General features: G+C 42.4%; 1 protein-coding gene across 1 annotated transcript in view; it reads left to right on the top strand.

Annotated features, from left to right (window-relative positions):
* Positions 1 to 20,749, top strand: part of LOC126484923 (C-Maf-inducing protein-like) — a 970,852-nt gene that overhangs the window by 879,766 nt on the left and 70,337 nt on the right. Inside the window, exon 4 of the mRNA XM_050108524.1 lies at positions 5,058 to 5,129. Within this exon, the coding sequence (XP_049964481.1) occupies positions 5,058 to 5,129 (72 nt within the window). The remainder of the gene's footprint in view (positions 1 to 5,057; positions 5,130 to 20,749) is intronic.

Genomic DNA, 20,749 nt, shown 5'->3' with positions numbered 1-20,749 from the left:
CGTGGATGAATTAGATTTCTTTAATATTCTCCGAATGTCTCATTCGGCCTGCTATCTGCTTTTCCTATACTTCGTTTTATGTGGTGATTCTGCTCAATAGGTCGTACATTTGTAGAGTTACTAATGTTTTCTGTGCTTTTTCTCCAATAACGTACTCCAAAAACAGTAATTGACCACCTCTCCTATTTACTGGCAAACTGTTACACTTATTTACGTTCAGCGTCAAGTCCCAATCCACGCACCTGTCGTCGATCCTCCGCAGATCTTCCTGCATTTCACTACAACATTCTGGCGCTGCAGCATTTCCATAGTCAGCAGCATCATGTGCAAAAAGCCTCATAGATCTTCCGGTCGGTGTCCACTAGATCATATACACTGAAGCGACAAAGAAATTGCCATAGACATGCGTATTCAGATACAGAGATACGTAAACAGGTAGAATATGGCTCTGCGGTAGGCAACGCCTATATAAGACAACAAGTGTCTGGCGCTGTTGTTAGATTGGTTACTGCTGATACAACGGCTGGTTATCAAGATTTTAGTGAGTTTGAACTTGGTGTTATAGTTGGCGACGAGCGATGGGACACAGCATCTCCAAGGTAGCAATGAAATCTGGATTTCCCCGTACGACAATTTCACGAGTGTACCGTGAATATCAGGAATCCGGTAAAACATCAAATCTCCGACATCGCTGCGGCCGGCAAAAGATCCTACAAGAACGAGAGCAAGGACGACTGAAGAGAATCGTTCAAGGATACAGAAGTGCAAACCTTCCGCAAATTGCTGCAGATTTCAGTGCTGGGCCATCAACAAATGTCAGCGTGCGAACCATTCAACTAAACATCACCGATATGGGCTTTCGGAGACGAAGGCCCTCTCATGTACCCTTGATGACTGCACGACACAAAGCTTTCGCCTCGCCTGGACCCGTCAACACCGACATTGGACTGTTGATGAATGGAAACATGTTGTCTGGTGGGACGAGTCTCGTTTCAAATTGTCCCAAGCGGATGTAGGTGTACGGGTATGGAGATGACCTCATGAATCTATGGACCCAGATGTCAGCAGAGGACTGTTCCAGCTGGCGGAGGCTCTGTGGTGGTGTGGGGCGTGTGCAGTTGAAATGATATGTGACCCGCAATGTTGTCTGGTTGGACGAGTCTCGTTTCAAATTGTCCCAAGCGGATGTAGGTGTACGGGTATGAAGATGACCTCACAAATCTATGGACCCAGATGTCAGCAGAGGACTGTTCCAGCTGGCGGAGGCTCTGTGGTGGTGTGGGGCGTGTGCAGTTGAAATGATATGTGACCCGCAATACCTCTAGATATGGGTCTGTCAGGTGACACGTACGTGAGCATCCTGTCTGATCACCTGCATCCATTCATGTCCATTGTACATTCCGACAGACTTGGGCAGTTCCTGCAGGACAGTGCGACACTCCACATGTCCAGAATTGCTATAAAGTGGCTCCAGGAACACTCTTCTGAGTTTAGACACTTCCGATGTCCACCAAACTTCCCAGACATGATCGTTAGTGAGCGTATCTGGGACTCATGCAACGTGCTGTTCTGGTGAGATCTCCAACCGCCCGTACTCTTACGGATTTATGCACGGTCCTGCAGGTATCATGGTGTCCATTTCCTCCAGCACTACTTCAGACATTAGTGGCGTCCATGCCGCACCATGCCACATCGTGTTGCGCCAGTTGTGCGTGCTCGCCGGGGCTCTACAAGATATTAGGCAGGTGGATCTTCAGTGTGTGTTGTAAACAATAATGGCCTTACAACATTCCCGTAGGATACTTCATAGATCATCTTTACATCTGTCGATTTCATTAGGTTGTGAATAAAATATTTAAGTCTCTCTCTTGTAAACTGCCGGTCGCTGTGGCCGAGCGGTTCTAGGCGCTTCAGTCCGGAACCGCGCTGCTGCTACGGACGCAGTTTCGAATCCTGCCTCGGGTATGGATGTGTGTGATATCCTTAGGTTAGTTAGGTTTAAGTAGTTTCTAAGTCAAGGGATTGGTGACCTCCGATGTTAAGTCCCATGGTGCTTAGAGCCATTTGAACCATTTTATCTTGGTCCGATACCCGGTAAGCTCGTATTTTGTTACGGCGCTCTAGATTTCACATATGAACACACAAAACAGTGTTCGGTAAGACTTATATTTGCGGATTCCATGTTAGTTTTTGTAAAGCAGATTTTCGTTCTCCAGAATCGTTACAGTGTGAGAGTAAAAAACATGTTCCTTAATTCCACAACAGATTGACGCCAGCGGCTTAGGCCTATAATTATGTGTATCAGTAATCACCTGTGCTGCTTTTTTCAATGCTTGGTATCCTTCGTTGTTCCAGCAAACTACGGTATACTACTGCTAGAAGCGGCTCGAGTTCTTTCTCATAATCTCTCACCGGGTTCACAAGCCTTTACCTCAATACCTGCCATTTCAGCGTTAGTGCGATTGCTGAATGGAAGAATCGTGTCACGGTCTCCGCCATGAAACAACTACGGAGTACTGAATTCAGCATTTAGGCCTTTTCTCCGTCATCTTACATTTCAGCGCCATTATGATCACTGAGCAATTGAATAGATGATTTCGATCCACTTATTAACTTAAGGTAATACCAAAACTCCTTATGGTTTTTAGTGGCTTTGTTGCCCTTAATGAACACATCTCGAAAATAGCCATACCTGTATGTATACAAAATGTTGAACACCCCTCCAAAATGCTCCCCACCGACAGATGCAGTCGACAGAATGTGACACTTTTGGCCAGTGCATAGCATGATTGTCTGCCTCCTATTACTGGACACCTCCTCATCAGTCGTCTTTTCAGCTGGGCAGGACTCTACTCAGGAGACGCAGCCCTAATTTTTTCCTTCCCTTACTTTTCCTTTTTTCCCTTGCTTTCAGCCTGTTCCAGTTTTAGCGAGTGACCACTCGTCAAGGGAATCCGATGATCCACGGTTTAGGAATTACTGTATTTCTGTTAACAGATGTCACTCTTGTCGCCACTTCCCACATAAATCTGAAATGTGACTGCCTCTGCTGTTTAGCAGCTAACGCCGAAGTTTCAGGTTTTATTCCTGGTGGACAGATTCGGTACGGGGGCAGCTTAGCTTCGTGAGACCAAATGAGAAGCAGCTTGAATGAAATGTGATAATGACACAAAAGCCTCCGAAATGGATGCGAAGTTGTTCCAGTTGTCCAAACGTGTGATTCGTTTAGTCTAATGTCGGGCCTGGGGATCTGGTGGTAAGTCGAATGGCTGGAAGCCGAGACGTCGCGGGATCGAATATCGGTCGTACCACGGATTTTTCAGTCTTCCTTTTAACCTAGCCTTAAGTTCTTAAAGATACGAGGAGGTGACATAAATAACACATGGTTCGGATTCCACTTTAAAATTGAAGTCTCAAGTTGGATAACTGGAGTAGGTTGAGGACACAGGAGTCGCCGAAGTAGCGTACGTTCGAAAGAATTTGCACCAGGCCATCGAGACACATGAAATTATTTTTATTTCATTCAAAAACCTGAAATGTTTTGTGAAGATATCATTCCATTATCCAGTTCTATTAACAAGAAAACAGAAACCATTATTCACATACTAACATACATGTAATGGAAATCTGTATTGTCCACGTCCCTTGATAAGTGAGCAGCAAACAAACATCGTGAAACATGTGAGACTCTCCATTGCACCGGGTGATTCCGTGACGACGCTACAAACTGTCAGGGGTGAGGATAAGGGAAAGTGTATCAATCTGAGATAGGCGACTTGGTTTGGAAACGATTGTGTCGAAAATTGTAAGCGAAAATCGTTCTGATACATCTGACTGGAATACATACACCGGTACTGTTGTTGTTACGATTGTAGGGTAGGTAACTTTCAGAGATGATAGTGTGGACAAAAACGAGAAAAACTGTCTGGTAGACGTGTGCTGTAAAATATATACCTTCAGAGCCATGAGCACTTGCTCATCTTCCATACTGTGAAACACACCTCTTCTACTGCAAGGTGTTCGGTTTCGTATTTTTGGAGAAGATATTATGGACCAAAACAAGAAAAAAAGTCAAGTAGCTATGGGCTCTAAAATGTATACTTTAAGATCTATGGACACTTGTGCAGTGGAAGAGTAGTACTTCATAGTAGCAGAACTATTCACCTATCAACGATCGTAATACGTGTGCGTCAGTGAAAACCAACAATATAGCTAACGACTCAAAGACCTACCACCGTCTGGATGTCTACGTCATAGCAAAACCTAAAACTATCTTATACCGATATTGCAGTGTTTGCATCTATTGGGGTTTGACAGAACATAATATTCACTGGTGCGCCATAATGTCCGTACTGATATCGTAACTGTTCTATGGCTTCACAACAGGTAATTTGCACCAAATTGGTTACCAAATATACTTATTTCTTTATTTATCTAAACTGTGAAATAATCCGTACATTCCTCTGTATGACAACCAAGTAAATTTCATGTTTGTGTGTTCGTGTTTTTATTGTTACGGAACAAGATGGCGTAGTCCGACATTTGTGTAGATAGGAACGGAAAACCACCAAAGAACCACATCCAGGCAGGCGACTGCGCAAGACAAGAAGTGCGAATTCTATCCAGGTGCGGCTCACTACTCAGATCTCCCATTTCGTTTTGTTAACTATGGTTAATCGAAACGCGCTTATATTCTTACAAAAACGGGTCTTTTGAGAAGATGAGAAAAATTTACCAATTAGAATAGCTGTATCGAATTTTGTGTCTCGTCAGCATCCGCTATAGCTGAAATGAAACTGGCATAAGCTCTTCATTACCAGGCAATTATTTTCAGTGGTTGAGATGATACGTGATATCATCACCTCCTTTAATTGGAATCTCTCGACTTTTACCTGTGTCGCGTAATAAGAACGAGTTCATTCGTGAAATTCTTTGTTAAAGTAAATATTCTCTCAAGCTATTTAACTGTGATTCCAGATAATTCTTTTGGGGCTGTGCACAGAGCTAAAAATTATACTTTCACACCATAACTTACACGTTGTTTCTTTCATTTTCAGAAAAACATGTTCAAATATCGGAACATTCTGAAGAAATCCACGCGACCCGAAGTTATCCTCAAGGAGCTGAAGGTAAGTTGATCATAAACATTGGTCTCCTTTATTGAACTCGGTTCCAATATTGTTGTTTTGCTACTTCAAAAATCACTACTCCGACGAATTTTGCAACTCCATATTAACTTATATATAATGTTCAATATCAATGATTATATATATTACCCAATATCTTGAAGTAAAGGAAAATCTTGTGCGATATAAGGACCACACAACTGAGCTGTCCTCGTTTAAATTGCCATTGACCTCATGAATTCGCGAGAAGAAGCAAGAACTATATTTTTTTTTCCTTTTCTGGGACAAAAATTGCTTCAAATAATTCGATGGGCTACTTCGACGCATTTGACGAAGGGAACGACTTTTCATTTCTTGTGGCATATTCCTAATGCAAATTTTACCACATATTTTTTTAATGTTATTTGAAAGCTACTACTTTAAACGACGAAACGTCGTAACTGCTGCTCAGAGTTATCGAAAAGATCATTAAACAAATTTCAATGCAGTGTTTATGTCGTAAGTGTTGATTGATTGCACTATAGGCTACGCAGAACTCTGGCAGCTACCATCACATTGTCGTTCTGCACGGAAAGACACATCATTATTTGTATTCTGTTGGGAACACAAGAATAGCTACGCACATGCATCTCTTTACGTGCTTCCAAAATACCGACTTTTGTCTGAGTCATAGTAATAATCCATTATGTAATGAAATGGAATTTGATTCACTTTCTTCTCTAATTATCTTAACTCAGACATTAACATCACTTGATTACTAACACAAACAAAAATTTATTACGTGACCTGAGCATAACTTCAACAGCTACCTCTCATGAAGGAAATAAATCTGAGACACACAGTCAGTGGCGTGGCCAACGATAAACACAGGCTTGAGCGCGCTTCTGTGAGACGTCAGCAATGTAGTGCTACTGCTGGCCGACACAAACGCATGAAGCCTGAAGCCCTTATTACACTGTAGAAGATGTTTGTCAAAGATTTCGTCAAATTTATATGACCAAACTACTTCACTGGAGCTATTCATAGACTAGAAATATTAGTCTGTGGATCTATTACGCGAGTGTAAAATTTTTCGTCATTGTTGTTAGGGAATGGAAGCCGAACAGTTAATCGCCTGTACAACAGCATATGATGGTGGCGAGCGCATTGCTTGAAAATAAAGAGAAATTGAAGTGATTGTGGGTGAAATCGTGGATAGCAAAGAGAAACTCGAAGTGTTCACCAGAATTTGCTTCGTGAACAGTAAGGCGAGGACATAAGGAACAACGAAAATTATTTGATACTGGTCGAACAAATATTTCAGTTTGTCCTCACGCAAGCTGTCCCTCATCTTTGCATATACGGGACTTATTTACGAAATGCCATTTCTTAATTTCATTCATAATAATCGATATTTTTGGAAAGCCTGCAAGTGTGCCATTCACGATTTAAATAAGGAAATACTGCACTAGTTTCGTATTTTTCCATGCTTAATATGACACGTTTCGCGACTTTATTCCCATTATCAAGAATAAATATTTACATAGACTGTATTTTGTGTGAGCTGTTCTGCCTCTTTTGCCCTGCAGTTGTGTTTTTATGGTTTACTGCAATCGGACAGATTTCTTTTGTCCGATTTTAAGAAAGGTCATATAAAATACCAATGTAAGTATTTGAAATTGGTCATGAGAATAAATTCTCGAGAAGCCTCGTGCAAATCGTGAGAAAATATGTAACTAGTGCAGTGTTTGATTATTTAAATCTTGAATACTATTTCTGCTAAAGATCGTGTCATGGGTAGGTTAATACTTTTAACAACAGGCGAAGGCTATACCACTTTTAACATAGTATTCAAATCCCGCAGTGTACCATTTTACGTGTTATTCCGAAAACATGTGAACCAGTACATAAATAACCTAAGGATAAATTTATGAAAGTTGGTATTTTATTTATATTACAAATAAATACATTTGTTTCACTTATGTACACTTTGAAAACTCTCGACTTTTGACATCTCAGTCTCCTTTCACATACTTCCTTTCTATACGTAAGCTTAACATCATCCACAGTGCACCTTCTTCGAATGCAGCTAATTGCTCTTCCAATTTCTTTGTAAGATTCCAACCGTTTATTACGGATTTTGTAGTCAGCATGCTTTGTGTTCCGAAGAATTTCGTACTCTTCATGCTTGGCAATGATCGCTGTTGTGGTACCCACGCACCAAATATACTTTACAATGATCACTGAGTTGATACCCAGCTACCAAATGTACTTCTTCATTTTACAGCTTATATGCACTAAATCAAGCGAAGTGACATGTGTACAATGGCAAACTGTGATCGAAATTAGGCCCTCGCTCTTACTGTTATCAAAGATCTTTGCTGAAAGCTTTCCAGCTACACGGTCAAAAAATTTAACCAAAAGGCTTTGATAAATATTTATAGGTGGCCACGAACACTACAACGCTGTCGTCGCACAGACGTGCGCTCAGGCCTGGATGTATCGTAGGCCAAGAGTCAGTTCTGTATGACGTCCTGGTTAAGCACACCACCGTTAAGTTTCTGTCTGTTCCTTCTTAGTCGTCTCATTTCTGTGTGGCTACTACATACAACACGTGTTAAGAATTTTTGCCTTCGAATAAAAACAAATTGTACTCCTACGTCCTCTTTCACAGTAATCAGCCAAAACAACATGACTACATGATTAATAGCATGTTGGTCCACCTTCGGAACGCAATAAAACAGCGAAGTCCTTGGAAGGCTTCCGGAGGGACACGAAGCTGACGCCCGATGGCTTCACAGAAGTGTTCCACAGGGTTAGATCAGGCGAATTTTGTAACCAAGACAGGAAACTGACTTCACTAACGTGCTCCTCAAATCACTGTAACACGCTTCTGCCCTTGCGACACGGACAGTTATACTGGTGAAAGGTCCATCATCGTCAGGGAAGATATCAGTCATGAAGGGATACAGATGATCTGCAAATTTGTTAAGAACAAATCTAAAATGCTTGAGCATCGGAAAGGTAAAACAGGTCTGTTAAAAACAAATGTACAATGCTTGAGAATCAGCCAAAACCACCTACCTTTGTTGAAGAGACAATGAACAGTGTCTCATCGCAAAAAATATTGTACATCGTAAAATGAAACTTAAATTTTTTATGAACTGACTACCAATTTTTATTTTGGGGAAAAGAATACGTATCGCAGCTGCTGAGCAAATCCAGGATGAAGATCCAGACGTAACCTTTCAAGCGATATGAGTAGTCAAGAGTTACGAGAAGATCAGTGAGGAAGCTACTACTGATAGGAGACTCCCGGGAAGACTTCAGAGGCTAGGTGAAGCGTTGAGTGCCGAGTTCTCCCGGGATGTTCCAGGAGAAATGTAAGTGGTTCCTGATGATTCCAGTGAGGGTGTAGAGTGAGACTTTGCCACAGCGCCACTCTGAGGCTGTACAGCCTCCGACGTGGTACCAGGAAAACTTTCCTGATTACACCGTGGTCATACCAAATTCAATGAAAGGAACCTATTTGGTATCTGAAAGACTTACAGCGAAGTCGGTAATATAACAAAGGCAAGGTTTACTATCTTTGGCCCGAAAAAAGCATGTTCTTTGATAAATTTTTTCTCGGGATGTGTTATAGATATCAATATCAAATTTGGTCAAAATGTTTATTGATATTTTCGTAACAAACTGGAATTTTTTCGACCGGAAATGTCGAGGTAGTGCCGTCGGAACGAAACAAAATTTCGATGTAGACCTCCACGCGCGGTATGTCACAGGTCAGCCGGCTCGTCTGAAATCAAAATTGAGTTCACGTTAGCGAAGTATATAAGGTTCTTTAGGAGTTGTACCTCGCTTAAGTTATTTGGTCCATAGGAAACAAAATGGCGGCCATTTGAAAAAAAAGGGTTTTCTTCATCGATTTTTCGACTTCGTTGGCCAAGTAAAAATATTCATAGTTGATGGATCTGAATAAAAGTGGTACAACTTCTAGACAATTTAGTTAGCTTCGTCGGAAACAAAGAATCATGCCAGTCGGTTCAGTAAATTTGAAGTTACATACCGCGCGATAAAAAAAGTCATTTCGAGAAAAATGCGTTTGAAGTTTTGACTACTTATAAATGCAATATTGTGCAACTTACGTTCAATCTGCTATTCCGGGTCCATAAACTAGTCCTTCCTCTTTCTCATAGAGGGCATTCTGCTCGATCTGGGCCACCCTGAACTGCTCCAGAGCCGCTCGTGCGGCCGGTGACAAGCTGTTTCCGGCGGCTTGAATCCGGTGGTCGTCCGAATGCTTGGTGAACTGCGTCGAATAGAGTCCCAGGGTGACGTCCATCGTTGTCATGGTCTTCAGAATTGTTGAATACCCTTCGTTGAAGCTGCTCAGTGCCAGGGAAGACGCAATCGCCACAGTCTTCGCACAAGAATGCAGATGCTTGGGGGCTAACTTCCAAACACACGCGTTCAAATCTTCATTTGAATTTTGTGTGTTTCCTCCCAAGCACCGGTACAATAACTCGTTCTCTGAAACAAAAAAACTGGTGCGTGAAAAAGGCCGATTTCAGGCAGGTGCACTTTTTTGTTCAACCACGAATAACAAACATTTCCGTTCCTTATTCGGAAAAACCGTTTCAGGAGTGGATTCTAACACTTTTATGGATCCAAAAATGCAATTTTGAAAAAATCGTTTGTTTGACCCAAAAGATAGTAAACCTGCTCTTAACATACGGCAGAGCAAATTATTAACATTCTGATTGCAGTACTTTAGTGTAGAATGTGACGGCAGAGGAAATGGTGGTGTTGGGTTCGAGAGATGTGCGTGACAATATCCCATAAACAACACTTCTTACTAAACACCACAAAAACTCAAGCATTAAAGTGAATGCCCCATAAGATGGTGAGCCACAGAATTACAATTTTAAAGTGAGAGTGTACAATGACACCCAAAAGCACAACAATTTCACATAGTACAATTAGCTTCCCTTAGGAATTTCATAAAAACTTTGCATAATGACCCCGAAATGTACAATAATTTTAACAATACAAAATAACATTACCTAGGAAGTTGTGTAGCATTTTAAAAAATTATTAAATGAAATGAAGGCAACAACCAAATTAAAGAAATAACCTGACGCGCACACTCCCTTAAGACAACAACAGTACATAACGCTCTCATACAGCTTAAATATCAATTTAACAGTAACACCAATCACTTCATATCGGCCCCCACGCTAACATGAGGGAACCTCAGTTTAATGAAAACTACCCAGCAAGATATATAACGATCAAAATGGATCTCAGAAGCAAATGACGCCCCTGAATGTTCCAGAATCCACGCACAGTGGACAGCCATCCAACAGGCAACACAAGACAGCTCGAGTCTCTTTAACATATGCTACAAATAAATGCCCACAGTCTGTAATATGCACTTTCACCTTGTGTGATGAAACGCCAGAGTCGGTAACCCATTGCATCTTGCCGCTGTACAGCTTTCTAGCAATTCGAATGTTGCATATAGACAAGAAAAACGGAACAGGCTCATATTCTGATATAATATTCTGGGTAGAAGCTCCGCTAACGATTCCCAGTTCGCGTCAGTTCGGCGCATTCAGCAAGACGTGCCCATTCTGTCCCACGTTATCTCTGCCGTGTTCACTTGCTGGCCGCGACACAGAAATTGTGAGGCCAAGATAATTTACCAGTCAGTTGAACACATCAAAAAAAACATTGGTAATTACTGCACAAACAGCTCTGTCCATGGCCATGCAACAAGAGATAGACTCAACTTACATTTACCAAGAAAAAATAAAAATAGAACTCAGAGCAGCATTTTCTACCAAGGAATAAAACTGTACAATAAATTACCAAAAGAGATTAAAGAAATTGCAAAAATACACTTATTTAAAAAGGCTGCTAAAAAGTACGTGTTATGCAATACATTTTATACACTGAAGGATTACTTAGCTAAAACAGAGTAGGGGTTTGATAAAAAATGGTATACAAATGAATAATAATAATGATGATGATGATTATAAAATATCCAACATTCCACATAACACCTTCACTCTATGTTTTTTTTTCCTTCTTTTTTTCCTTTCTAGAAATACTTAACCCAAAGCTATGCATGGCACAATACTAACACCTCTTCCTCTTTCTGAGCTCAACATCTCATTCATCATGGAGGGATGCTGACTCAGTTTTTCAGGATAGCAAATGAGAAGTTGCAGTACAGAAAATGGCCCAGAGATCACCAGTGTGTATGTATGTATGTGTGTGTGTGTGTGTGTGTGTGTGTGTGTGTGTGTGTGTAGTGAGTGCAATGCTATGAAACAGTGTGTGTATAGTGTGTGCAGTGACTGATAGTGAGATATGAGTGAACAATGGGGCATTACATTATTCAATAAATTATCTGTAAAAAAATTATTGTATACCAGGAGTAAATCTAATATTATTATTGTCTCTAACTAGATGTCTGTAAATATATGTGTATACGAATTAGGTTATTTTAAATTGATCTAAATTTGTAAATACTTTGACATATCTTATATTCTCGTAAAAAGAGATCTACGGATGAATAATGCTTCTGCTGCTGCTGCTGCTACTACTACTACTACTACTACTACTACAACTACAACTATAAGGCGGCAGGCGGAGCGCTCTCTTCAGCTGTGGAGCCCGCTGGCCGCAGCGGTGCTGTTGGGCGGGCGATCAAATCTTTTCACGTCCGTTACATAGTTGAACAGTCACAGGGTAGTTACAGTGAAAAGTTCTTGAATGGTCGAATATAGATTCTGAGTGCTGGAGTATCAGGTCACAATCTCAATTTAAAATGACACGTATACTCAAAGTAAGATAATCCTATTATTTAAAAGGCTTTCCACTCAGCGCTGTGGTGATACAGCAACCAGTACATAGAATGGGGAGAAGAAAACATTCTTCATTGCGATGTTGAACTTATTGTTTATTTATTCATCACTGGCGCACGTTTCTCCTAATTGAAGACATCTTCATATCGGCCTACATTAAAATACAATCGAATTGGAAAGGCTTGATCCTGCCTTGGGATTGGGCGTTATTAGGAAAATTAAAAATTGAAGTTACCGATAAATGTTGATAAAGAAGTTATGTATATCGATGATAAAACATCCTCAAAAATAAATTGCCCTCGTCATGTGCAAGACACAAATGTGTGTCAAGGCAAATATGTGATCCCGCCACGTATTAAAAGCATAACATCCGATAACCTTGAAATACACGAAATTTCATGAGATTTTCAAATAAAATCATTCCGCTTTTGGCTGTTAAAACATTATTTATTGCGACTGCAATTTAGATTCGTTGTCATTTTTCAAGCATTGTGTGATGTTGTAACCCACTCAATAATATAAAGCTGTGCCATGCTATGTAAGAGCAGTTGCATGTGGTGTTCTGAATTTATCAGCTGTTCCATATACCTTGTACGTTATAGAGCTGGTGAGATAATGATATTAATATTCGGCCCTAAATCGTATGTAGTATATGGAACGTCTGATAAATTCACAGCACCTGATGCAACTGCTCTGACACAAACATGGCACACTTTTATATTTCTGGGTGGGTTACAACATCACAAAAAAACATGGAAATGAAAACATTTCGAAAATGCAATCGCAATAGATACTGTTGTAACAGCAAAAAGCGGAATGATTTCATTTAAAACTTTCACAAAAGCTATGGACCAAGTTGTCGTAAAACTTATATTTTCATGAGAGATATAGTTCGCAAAGTGAAGGAAGAAAAAACGGAAAAAGATGCGAAGTAATTACCTTGCCGGGACGCGTAATGTGGTCCAGTGAATAGAAGGCATGATCAGGCCTGTACAGTTTGTCAAATGGTAAACATGCTAGAATCGCCTGCGACCACATACACGATACTGAAAGCAGAGGCACATCAGGCCTGTGACAAGTGTGCATTGACCACGGTGGATGGCGTTAGTTCACAGTGAGTTATGGAGCATTTTTTTAACATTGTTTAGAAACTTTTATAAATACCTAACCACATCGTGTTAAAATAATCAGTTGGAAAACGTACGTAATTTACAGTAAAAATGTGTCAATGCTAACAAACAATAAGTTAAAATTATGTGAAGGTAACTGAAGACCTAAATTCAGAGGAGTTTTTTTATCTAAAAACAGAAAATAGATAAAAACAGAACATAAATACTAGGTGCAAGTGGTCAAACAAATCATAAACAGGTCCGTAGGTCATATGATAGTGCTGATGCAAGGGTATATAAACTAAAATCCTCAGTAAAGTTATGCTAAAAACTAACTACTATAAAATAAATTATTGAAAGTATTCGACGTGATATAGGGACATTTGTCTCTTAGATGTTTTTTCTATCAAAATAGCAAAAGAATAGATACAAAGTACAGTTAGAATTGTGTACGGATGGGCACGCCAAGCCGCTGGGGCGCTCGACGCTGCTCTTACCAGTAGGTTTATGAATACATCAAAATAAGCATTCAGGTTAAACTACTCCCGTTCATTCAGCAGCAATTCCGGCTGCCGTTTTCTGTGTACATAAATGTCAATTTCCTTGAGTAGGTTCAGTACCTGCCCCATTGGCGTCCTAAGCAACACTTTCATTATAATAATAATGTGTGTGAAATCTTATGGGACTTAACTGCCAAGGTCATCAGTCCCTAAGCTTACACACTACTTAACCTAAAGTATCCTAAGGACAAACACATACACGCATGCCCGAGGGAGGACTCGAACCTCCGCCGGGATCAGCCGCACAGTCTATGACTGAAGCGCCTGAGACCGCTCGGCCAATCCCTCGCGGCAACACTTTCATATTATTCTGTTTCCTGCCGAATATTTATCTCTGTCCATGTGTGTACCGAAAGCGATCTTATTTTGGTTATACGTACGCTCTCTAAAACAAGTCTTGAAATTTCTTCCTGCCTGACTGATATAAAATAGTTGTCTTGGCAGTTGATCTTATAGATACCAGATTCGAAATATTTGTTGCTTTTGTTGCCAAATTTGCGGCGTAGCCTACAACCAATTGTACTTTTCGTTTGAAATCCAATTTTTACTTTCTTTTTCTCAACGCCTTTGCAATTCTGTCAGAAAATGCAGCGTTGTACGACACAGCAACGAACTTCTTACCCTCGGGTCTATTCTCTCCTTGTTGTCACATATTTTTGACTTCAAAATGGTTCAAATGGCTCTGAGCACTATGGGACTCAACTGCTGAGGTCATTAGTCCCCTAGAACTTAGAACTAGTTAAACCTAACTAACCTAAGGACATCACAAACATCCATGCCCGAGGCAGGATTCGAACCTGCGACCGTAGCGGTCTTGCGGTTCCAGACTGCAGCGCCTTTAACCGCACGGTCACTTCGGCCGGCTTTTGACTTCAGTTTATTATAAACGTTCAGTACATCACGGCCCTTATATTTGTTTTTCTCGGCTGCTTGTGTAATCACATTTAATTCTTCCACCTCCCATTAGGTGTGAGTAGCAGTTTTAGCATCCTGTTGCTCATGGCTCTGAAGTATACCCATTTATGCCTCTTACGGTGACAGGACTTAACGTTTATAATGGTGTCAGTAGCCGTCGTCTTCCTAAATATGCTAATCTTATGCCTTCCATCCCTTTTAGTTAACCTAAGATCCATAAAACTTTGTCATCAATTAATGTTCCTTGGACTTCTTTCAGTCTGATCCGAAAACGGAATCAGTGCATTACTGACATGTGGAATAACGGGTCTACTCCTGATGTTTGTGCCGCTGTGGCACAATATTTCGGTCACGTAACTCGTGAGACTGCCGTATTGGAGGATGTTGTCCAGTATTTATGCCCGCAGGAGCAGCACCACAGAGGTGTCTTTTTGTCACGTGGTGTTTACAGTGCCTTCGGCTTCGCCTAATCTACGTGTATTTGTGTGTGGTTTCTGTTGTTATTCTCTGGGATTATATTTTTATTTGACAAAAACAAATCGTACGCTTTGGAGGGCATGGTCGGTAACAATAAGGCCTTGCGGCCCCCGACCATCCTCGATTTATGGGGCGTGGGTTATGGTTGTTGGGTTCTGTGCAGTGGGTGCAGCGGGTGCTGCTTCCCACTGCCTTCTTTTGTACAGTTGCGCCAGTCGGCCGCTCGGCGAGATGTTGTCGTCGTTCCGTGGCGGCCGCTGTGCTCGTTGCGGGATGATGGTCGTCCCCACCTTCTACATCTACATCTACATCTATACTCCGCGAGCCACCTTACGGTGTGTGGCGGAGGGTACTTATTGTACCACTATCTGATCCCCCCTTCCCTGTTCCATTCACGAATTGTGCGTGGGAAGAACGACTGCTTGTAAGTCTCCGTATTTGCTCTAATTTCTCGGATCTTTTCGTTGTGATCATTACGCGAGATATATGTGGGCGGTAGTAATATGTTGCCCATCTCTTCCCGGAATGTGCTCTCTCGTAATTTCGATAATAAACCTCTCCGTATTGCGTAACGCCTTTCTTGAAGTGTCCGCCACTGGAGCTTGTTCAGCATCTCCGTAACGCTCTCGCGCTGACTAAATGTCCCCATGACGAATCGCGCTGCTTTTCGCTGGATCATGTCTATCTCTTCTATTAATCCAACCTGGTAAGGGTCCCATACTGATGAGCAATACTCAAGAATCGGACGAACAAGCGTTTTGTAAGCTACTTCTTTCGTCGATGAGTCACATTTTCTTAGAATTCTTCCTATGAATCTCAACCTGGCGCCTGCTTTTCCCACTATTTGTTTTATGTGATCATTCCACTTCAGATCGCTCCGGATAGTAACTCCTAAGTATTTTACGGTCGTTACCTTGGTGGGGTGCGGTGTTTCCCGCCGCTTGCCCGCTGAGGACGGGCGTCGTGCATTCGTAGTCTGCAGCTGGTCTGCGTCTACACTTAAACATTGACTCTATATTTTCTAGTCTAGTGTGATTTTCTCTAGTTTAATCTATGATGCTAAGGGTGGTCGCACAGCCGGCAGAGAGGGGGGGGGGGGGGGGGGGGAGTGGGCTTAGTCGCTAAGTCTTACGTTAATTTGGGTTCCTACGCTACTAATTACTTGGGAACAAAAGCGATAAAACAATTTAAACATTTATCTAATCGCTATTGGATCCCAACAAGGGAGCACAAATCGGCTAGACAAAATAACGACAAAACAAGGCAAAACCAATTTAAACATTTATCTATTCCCTATCGGTTCCCAACAAGTGAGCATGGATTAGCAAGGACAAAATAACAAGGGTGTATTATATCAAAGGGGGATACTAATGGACTAAACTAGGACAAAAAACATATTAAACAATTAAGGCTGTCACAGATGGCGACTAAGTCGGGCGCGGACGTCCGAGGGAGCACCGAGGAAGAGACAACAAGCAGCGGGAGGCGGGCGCGGTCGGCAAACAGAGCACCCAGCGCCCTCTGGGCATAAATACTGGACAAGATCCTCCAATACGGCAGTCCCAGGTAGCACCTGAAGAAGGCAACGAATTACGTGGTCGAAATATTGTGCCAGAGCGACGCAAACATCCGTCAGTAGACCCGATTATTCTACATGTCAAGATCTCCCCGGGAAAGCCTGAAGAGTTACATCAGTGCATTACTCTTTAGAAAAACCATTAGAGAAACAGCTGCGTAGATTCACTGAATAGTAGTGACGTCTCAGTAATATGTAACGTGTTGTTGTTGTCTTCAGTCCTGAGACTGGTTTGATGCAGCTCTCCATGCTACTCTATACTGTGCAAGCTTCTTCATCTCCCAGTACCTACTGCAGCCTACATCCTTCTGAATCTACTTAGTGTATTCATCTCTTGGTCTCCCTCTTCGATTTTTACCCTACACGCTGCCCTCCAATACTAAATTGGTGATCCCTCGATGTCTCAGACCATGTCCTACCAAGCGACCCCTTCTTCTAGTCAAGTTGTGCCACAAGCTCCTTTTCTCCCCAATTCTATTCAATACCTCCTCATTAGTTATGTGATCTACCCATCTAATCTTCAGCATTCTTCTGTAGCACCACATTTCGAAAGCTTCTATTCTCTTCTTGTCTAAACTGTTTATCGTCCATGTTTCACTTCCATACATGGCTACACTCCATACAAATGCTTTCAGAAACGACTTCCTGACATTTAAACCTATACTCGATGTTAACAAATTTTTCTTCTTCAGAAACGCTTTCCTTGCCATTGCCAGTCTACATTTTATATCCTCACTACTTCAACCATCATCAATTACTTTGCTCCCCAAATAGCAAAACTTCTTTACTACTTTAAGTGTCTCATTTCCTAATCTAATTCCCTCAGCATCACCCGACTTAATTCGACTACATTCCATTATCCTCGTTTTGCTTTTGTTGATGTTCATCTTATATCCTCCTTTCAAGACACTGTCCATTCAATTCAACTGCTCTTCCAAGCCCTTTGCTGTCTCTGACAGAAATACAATGTCATCAGCGAACCTCAAAGGTTTTATTTCTTCTCCATGGATTTTAACACCTACTCCGAATCTTTCTTTTGTTTCCTTTACTGCTTGCTCAATATACAGATTAAATAACATCGAGGGCAGGGTACAACCCTGTCTCACTCCCTTCCCAACCCCTGCTTCCCTTTCATGCCCCTCGACTCTTACAACTGCCATCTGGTTTCTGTACAAATTGTAAATAGCCTTTCGCTCCCTGTATTTTACCCCTGCCACCTTCAAAATTTGGAAGAGAGTATTCCAGTCAACATTGTCAAAAGCTTTCTCTAAGTCTACAAATGTTAGAAACGTAGGTTTGCCTTTCCTTAATCTATTTTCTAAGATAAGTCGTAGGGTCAGCATTGCCTCACATGTTCCAACATTTCTACGGAATCCAAACTGATCTTTCCGGAGGTCGGCTTCTACCAGTTTTTCCATTCGTCTGTAAAGAATTCGCGTTAGTATTTTGCAGCTGTGACTTATTAAACTGATTGTTCGATCAGTGCGGCTGTTTTTTAATGGTTTTTCTAAAGAGTAATCAGTGCATTGCTCTTTAGAAAAACCATTAAAAAAACAGCTGCGTAGATTCACTGAATAGTAGTGACGTCTCAGTAATATGTAACGTGTTATGTAAAACTTTTCTGGACGTACGTCAGTGTTTGAGGACTGGAGAACCCTCAGTAGCATAGAGTATTTGGAAGGAGCGTCGTCGGCTGAGGCCCGTAGTGTCCCCGCGGAAGTGGGGCGCCTCGTGACGTCACGGTGCCGTAGTGGCCGCCGGAGTAGGGTGTGGTGTGGGCGGCGGCGCGTACTCGCGGAAAGCCATCGATCTCTAACCCACTTGGCGCGGCGCGGGGCGGCGCGGCGCCTCTCGTTTGCTTAAAGGGGGCGGCGCCGGCCGCGACCCAGGGGCGCCGACCTATCAGTCTGGCCGGCTCCGCAGCACTGCCGCTTCCCCGGGCTGCCACACGCAAAACTGCCGCTACGGGATAGGCGAGTATTACACAACGTGCACTAGAACCAAGAGGGCACAGTGACGGTGAAAGATCGGGAGAGAAGTGGTCGAATTAAGAAGAAAGCAAGACAGAGTCGCAGTCTTTTTTTCTCCACTGTTCAACCTGTACTTCGAAGAAGCAGTGTAAAAAGAACTCAGGATTGGAAAAATGTCAGGGTCATTGATCGATACCATCCTCACCGGCGTCTCACAGTTAACAACTGGAACATATGTATCTTATACAGGGTGTTACAAAAAGGGACGGCCAAACTTTCAGGAAACATTCCTCACACACAAATAAAGAAAAGATGTTATGTGGACATGTGTCCGGAAACGCTTAATTTCCATGTTAGAGATCATTTTAGTTTCGTCAGTATGTACTGTACTTCCTCGATTCACCGCCAGTTGGCCCAATTCAAGGAAGGTAATGTTGACTTCGGTGCTTGTGTTGACATGCGACTCATTGCTCTACAGTACGTAGCATCAACAGGTTAGTGTTCATCACGAACGTGGTTTTGCAGTCAGTGGAATGTCTACAAATGCGGAGTTGGCAGATGCCCATTTGATGTATGGATTAGCACGGGGCAATAGCCGTGGTGCGGTACGTTTGTATCGAGACAGATTTCCAGAGCGAAGGTGTCCCGACAGGAAGACGTTCGAAGCAATTGATCGGCGTCTTAGGGAGCACGGAACGTTGCAGCTTATGACTCGCGACTGGGGAAGACCTAGAGCGACGAGGACACCTGCAATGGACGAGGAAATTCTTCGTGCAGTTGACGATAACCCGAATGCCAGCGTCAGAGAAGTTGCTGCTGTACAAGGTAACGTTGACCACGTCACTGTATGGAGAGTGCTACGGGAGAACCAGTTGTTACCGTAACATGTACAGCGTGTGCAGGCACTATCGGCAGCTGATTGGCCTCCACGGGTACACTTCTGCGAATGGTTCATCCAACAATGTGTCAATCCTCATTTCAGTGCAAATGTTCTCTTTACGGATGATGCTTCATTCCAACGTGATCAAATTGTAAATTTTCACAATCAACATGTGTGGGCTGACGAGAATCCGCACGCAATTGTGGATTCCCGTCATCAACACAGATTTTCTGTGAACGTTTGGGCAGGCATTATTGGTGATGTATTGATTGGGCCCCATGTTCTTCCACCTACGCTCAATGGAGCACGTTATCATGATTTCATACGGGATACTCTACCTGTGCTGCTAGAACATGTGGCTTTACAAGTACGACACAACATGTGGTTCATGCACGGTGGAGCTCCTGCACATTTCAGTCGAAGTGTTCGTACGCTTCTCAACAACAGATTCGGTGACCGATGGATTGGTAGAGGGGACCAATTCCATGGCCTCCACGCTCTCCTGACCTCAACCCTCTCGACTTTCATTTATGGGGGCATTTGAAAGCTCTTGTCTACGCAACCCCGGTACCAAATGTAGAGACTCTTCGTGCTCGTATTGTGGACGGCTGTGATACAATACGCCATTCTCCAGGGCTGCATCAGCGCATCAGGGATTCCATGCGACGGAGGGTGGATGCATGTATCCTCGCTAGCGGAGGACATTTTGAACATTTCCTGTAACAAAGTGTTTGAAGTCACGTTGGTACGTATTGTTGCTGTGTGTTTCCATCCCATGATTAATGTGATTTGAAGAGAAGTAATAAAATGAGCTCTAACATGGAAAGTAAGCGTTTCCGGACACATGTCCACATAACATATTTTCTTTCTTTGTGTGTGAGGAATGTTTCCTGAAAGTTTGGCCGTACCTTTTTGTAACACCCTGTAGATGCCGACAGTGGTCGCACGGGTATTCGCCACGTGCAATGATGTGTGTGCTGAGCCACGCCTTCGGGTGAGCAGACTTGTGAGAGACCTTGTCTTGTCATGGAGAAGCAGAAGTTCGTTTGCGTTTTAGTGGCGACGGACTCGCTGAAGTCGTTCCTTTAACTACCCGAGGGTAGCTGAACACACTTCAGAGTAGATCGTTGCACCATGAGAGCGGACATCAAACAGGTTAAACCATTCAGAATCCCAGTTGACCGTCGCTCTGACTTTACCGGCTGAGAGTGCGGCTTTCAACTTTTTCTTCGGAGGACAGGTGCTGTGGCGTCACTCCGTGGATTGCCATTTGTTTCTGTTTCGA

Source organism: Schistocerca serialis, chromosome 6, assembly GCF_023864345.2.
Source record: "Schistocerca serialis cubense isolate TAMUIC-IGC-003099 chromosome 6, iqSchSeri2.2, whole genome shotgun sequence".
Lineage (NCBI taxonomy): Eukaryota > Metazoa > Arthropoda > Insecta > Orthoptera > Acrididae > Schistocerca > Schistocerca serialis.
This window is presented reverse-complemented; position numbering and strand designations above follow the sequence as displayed.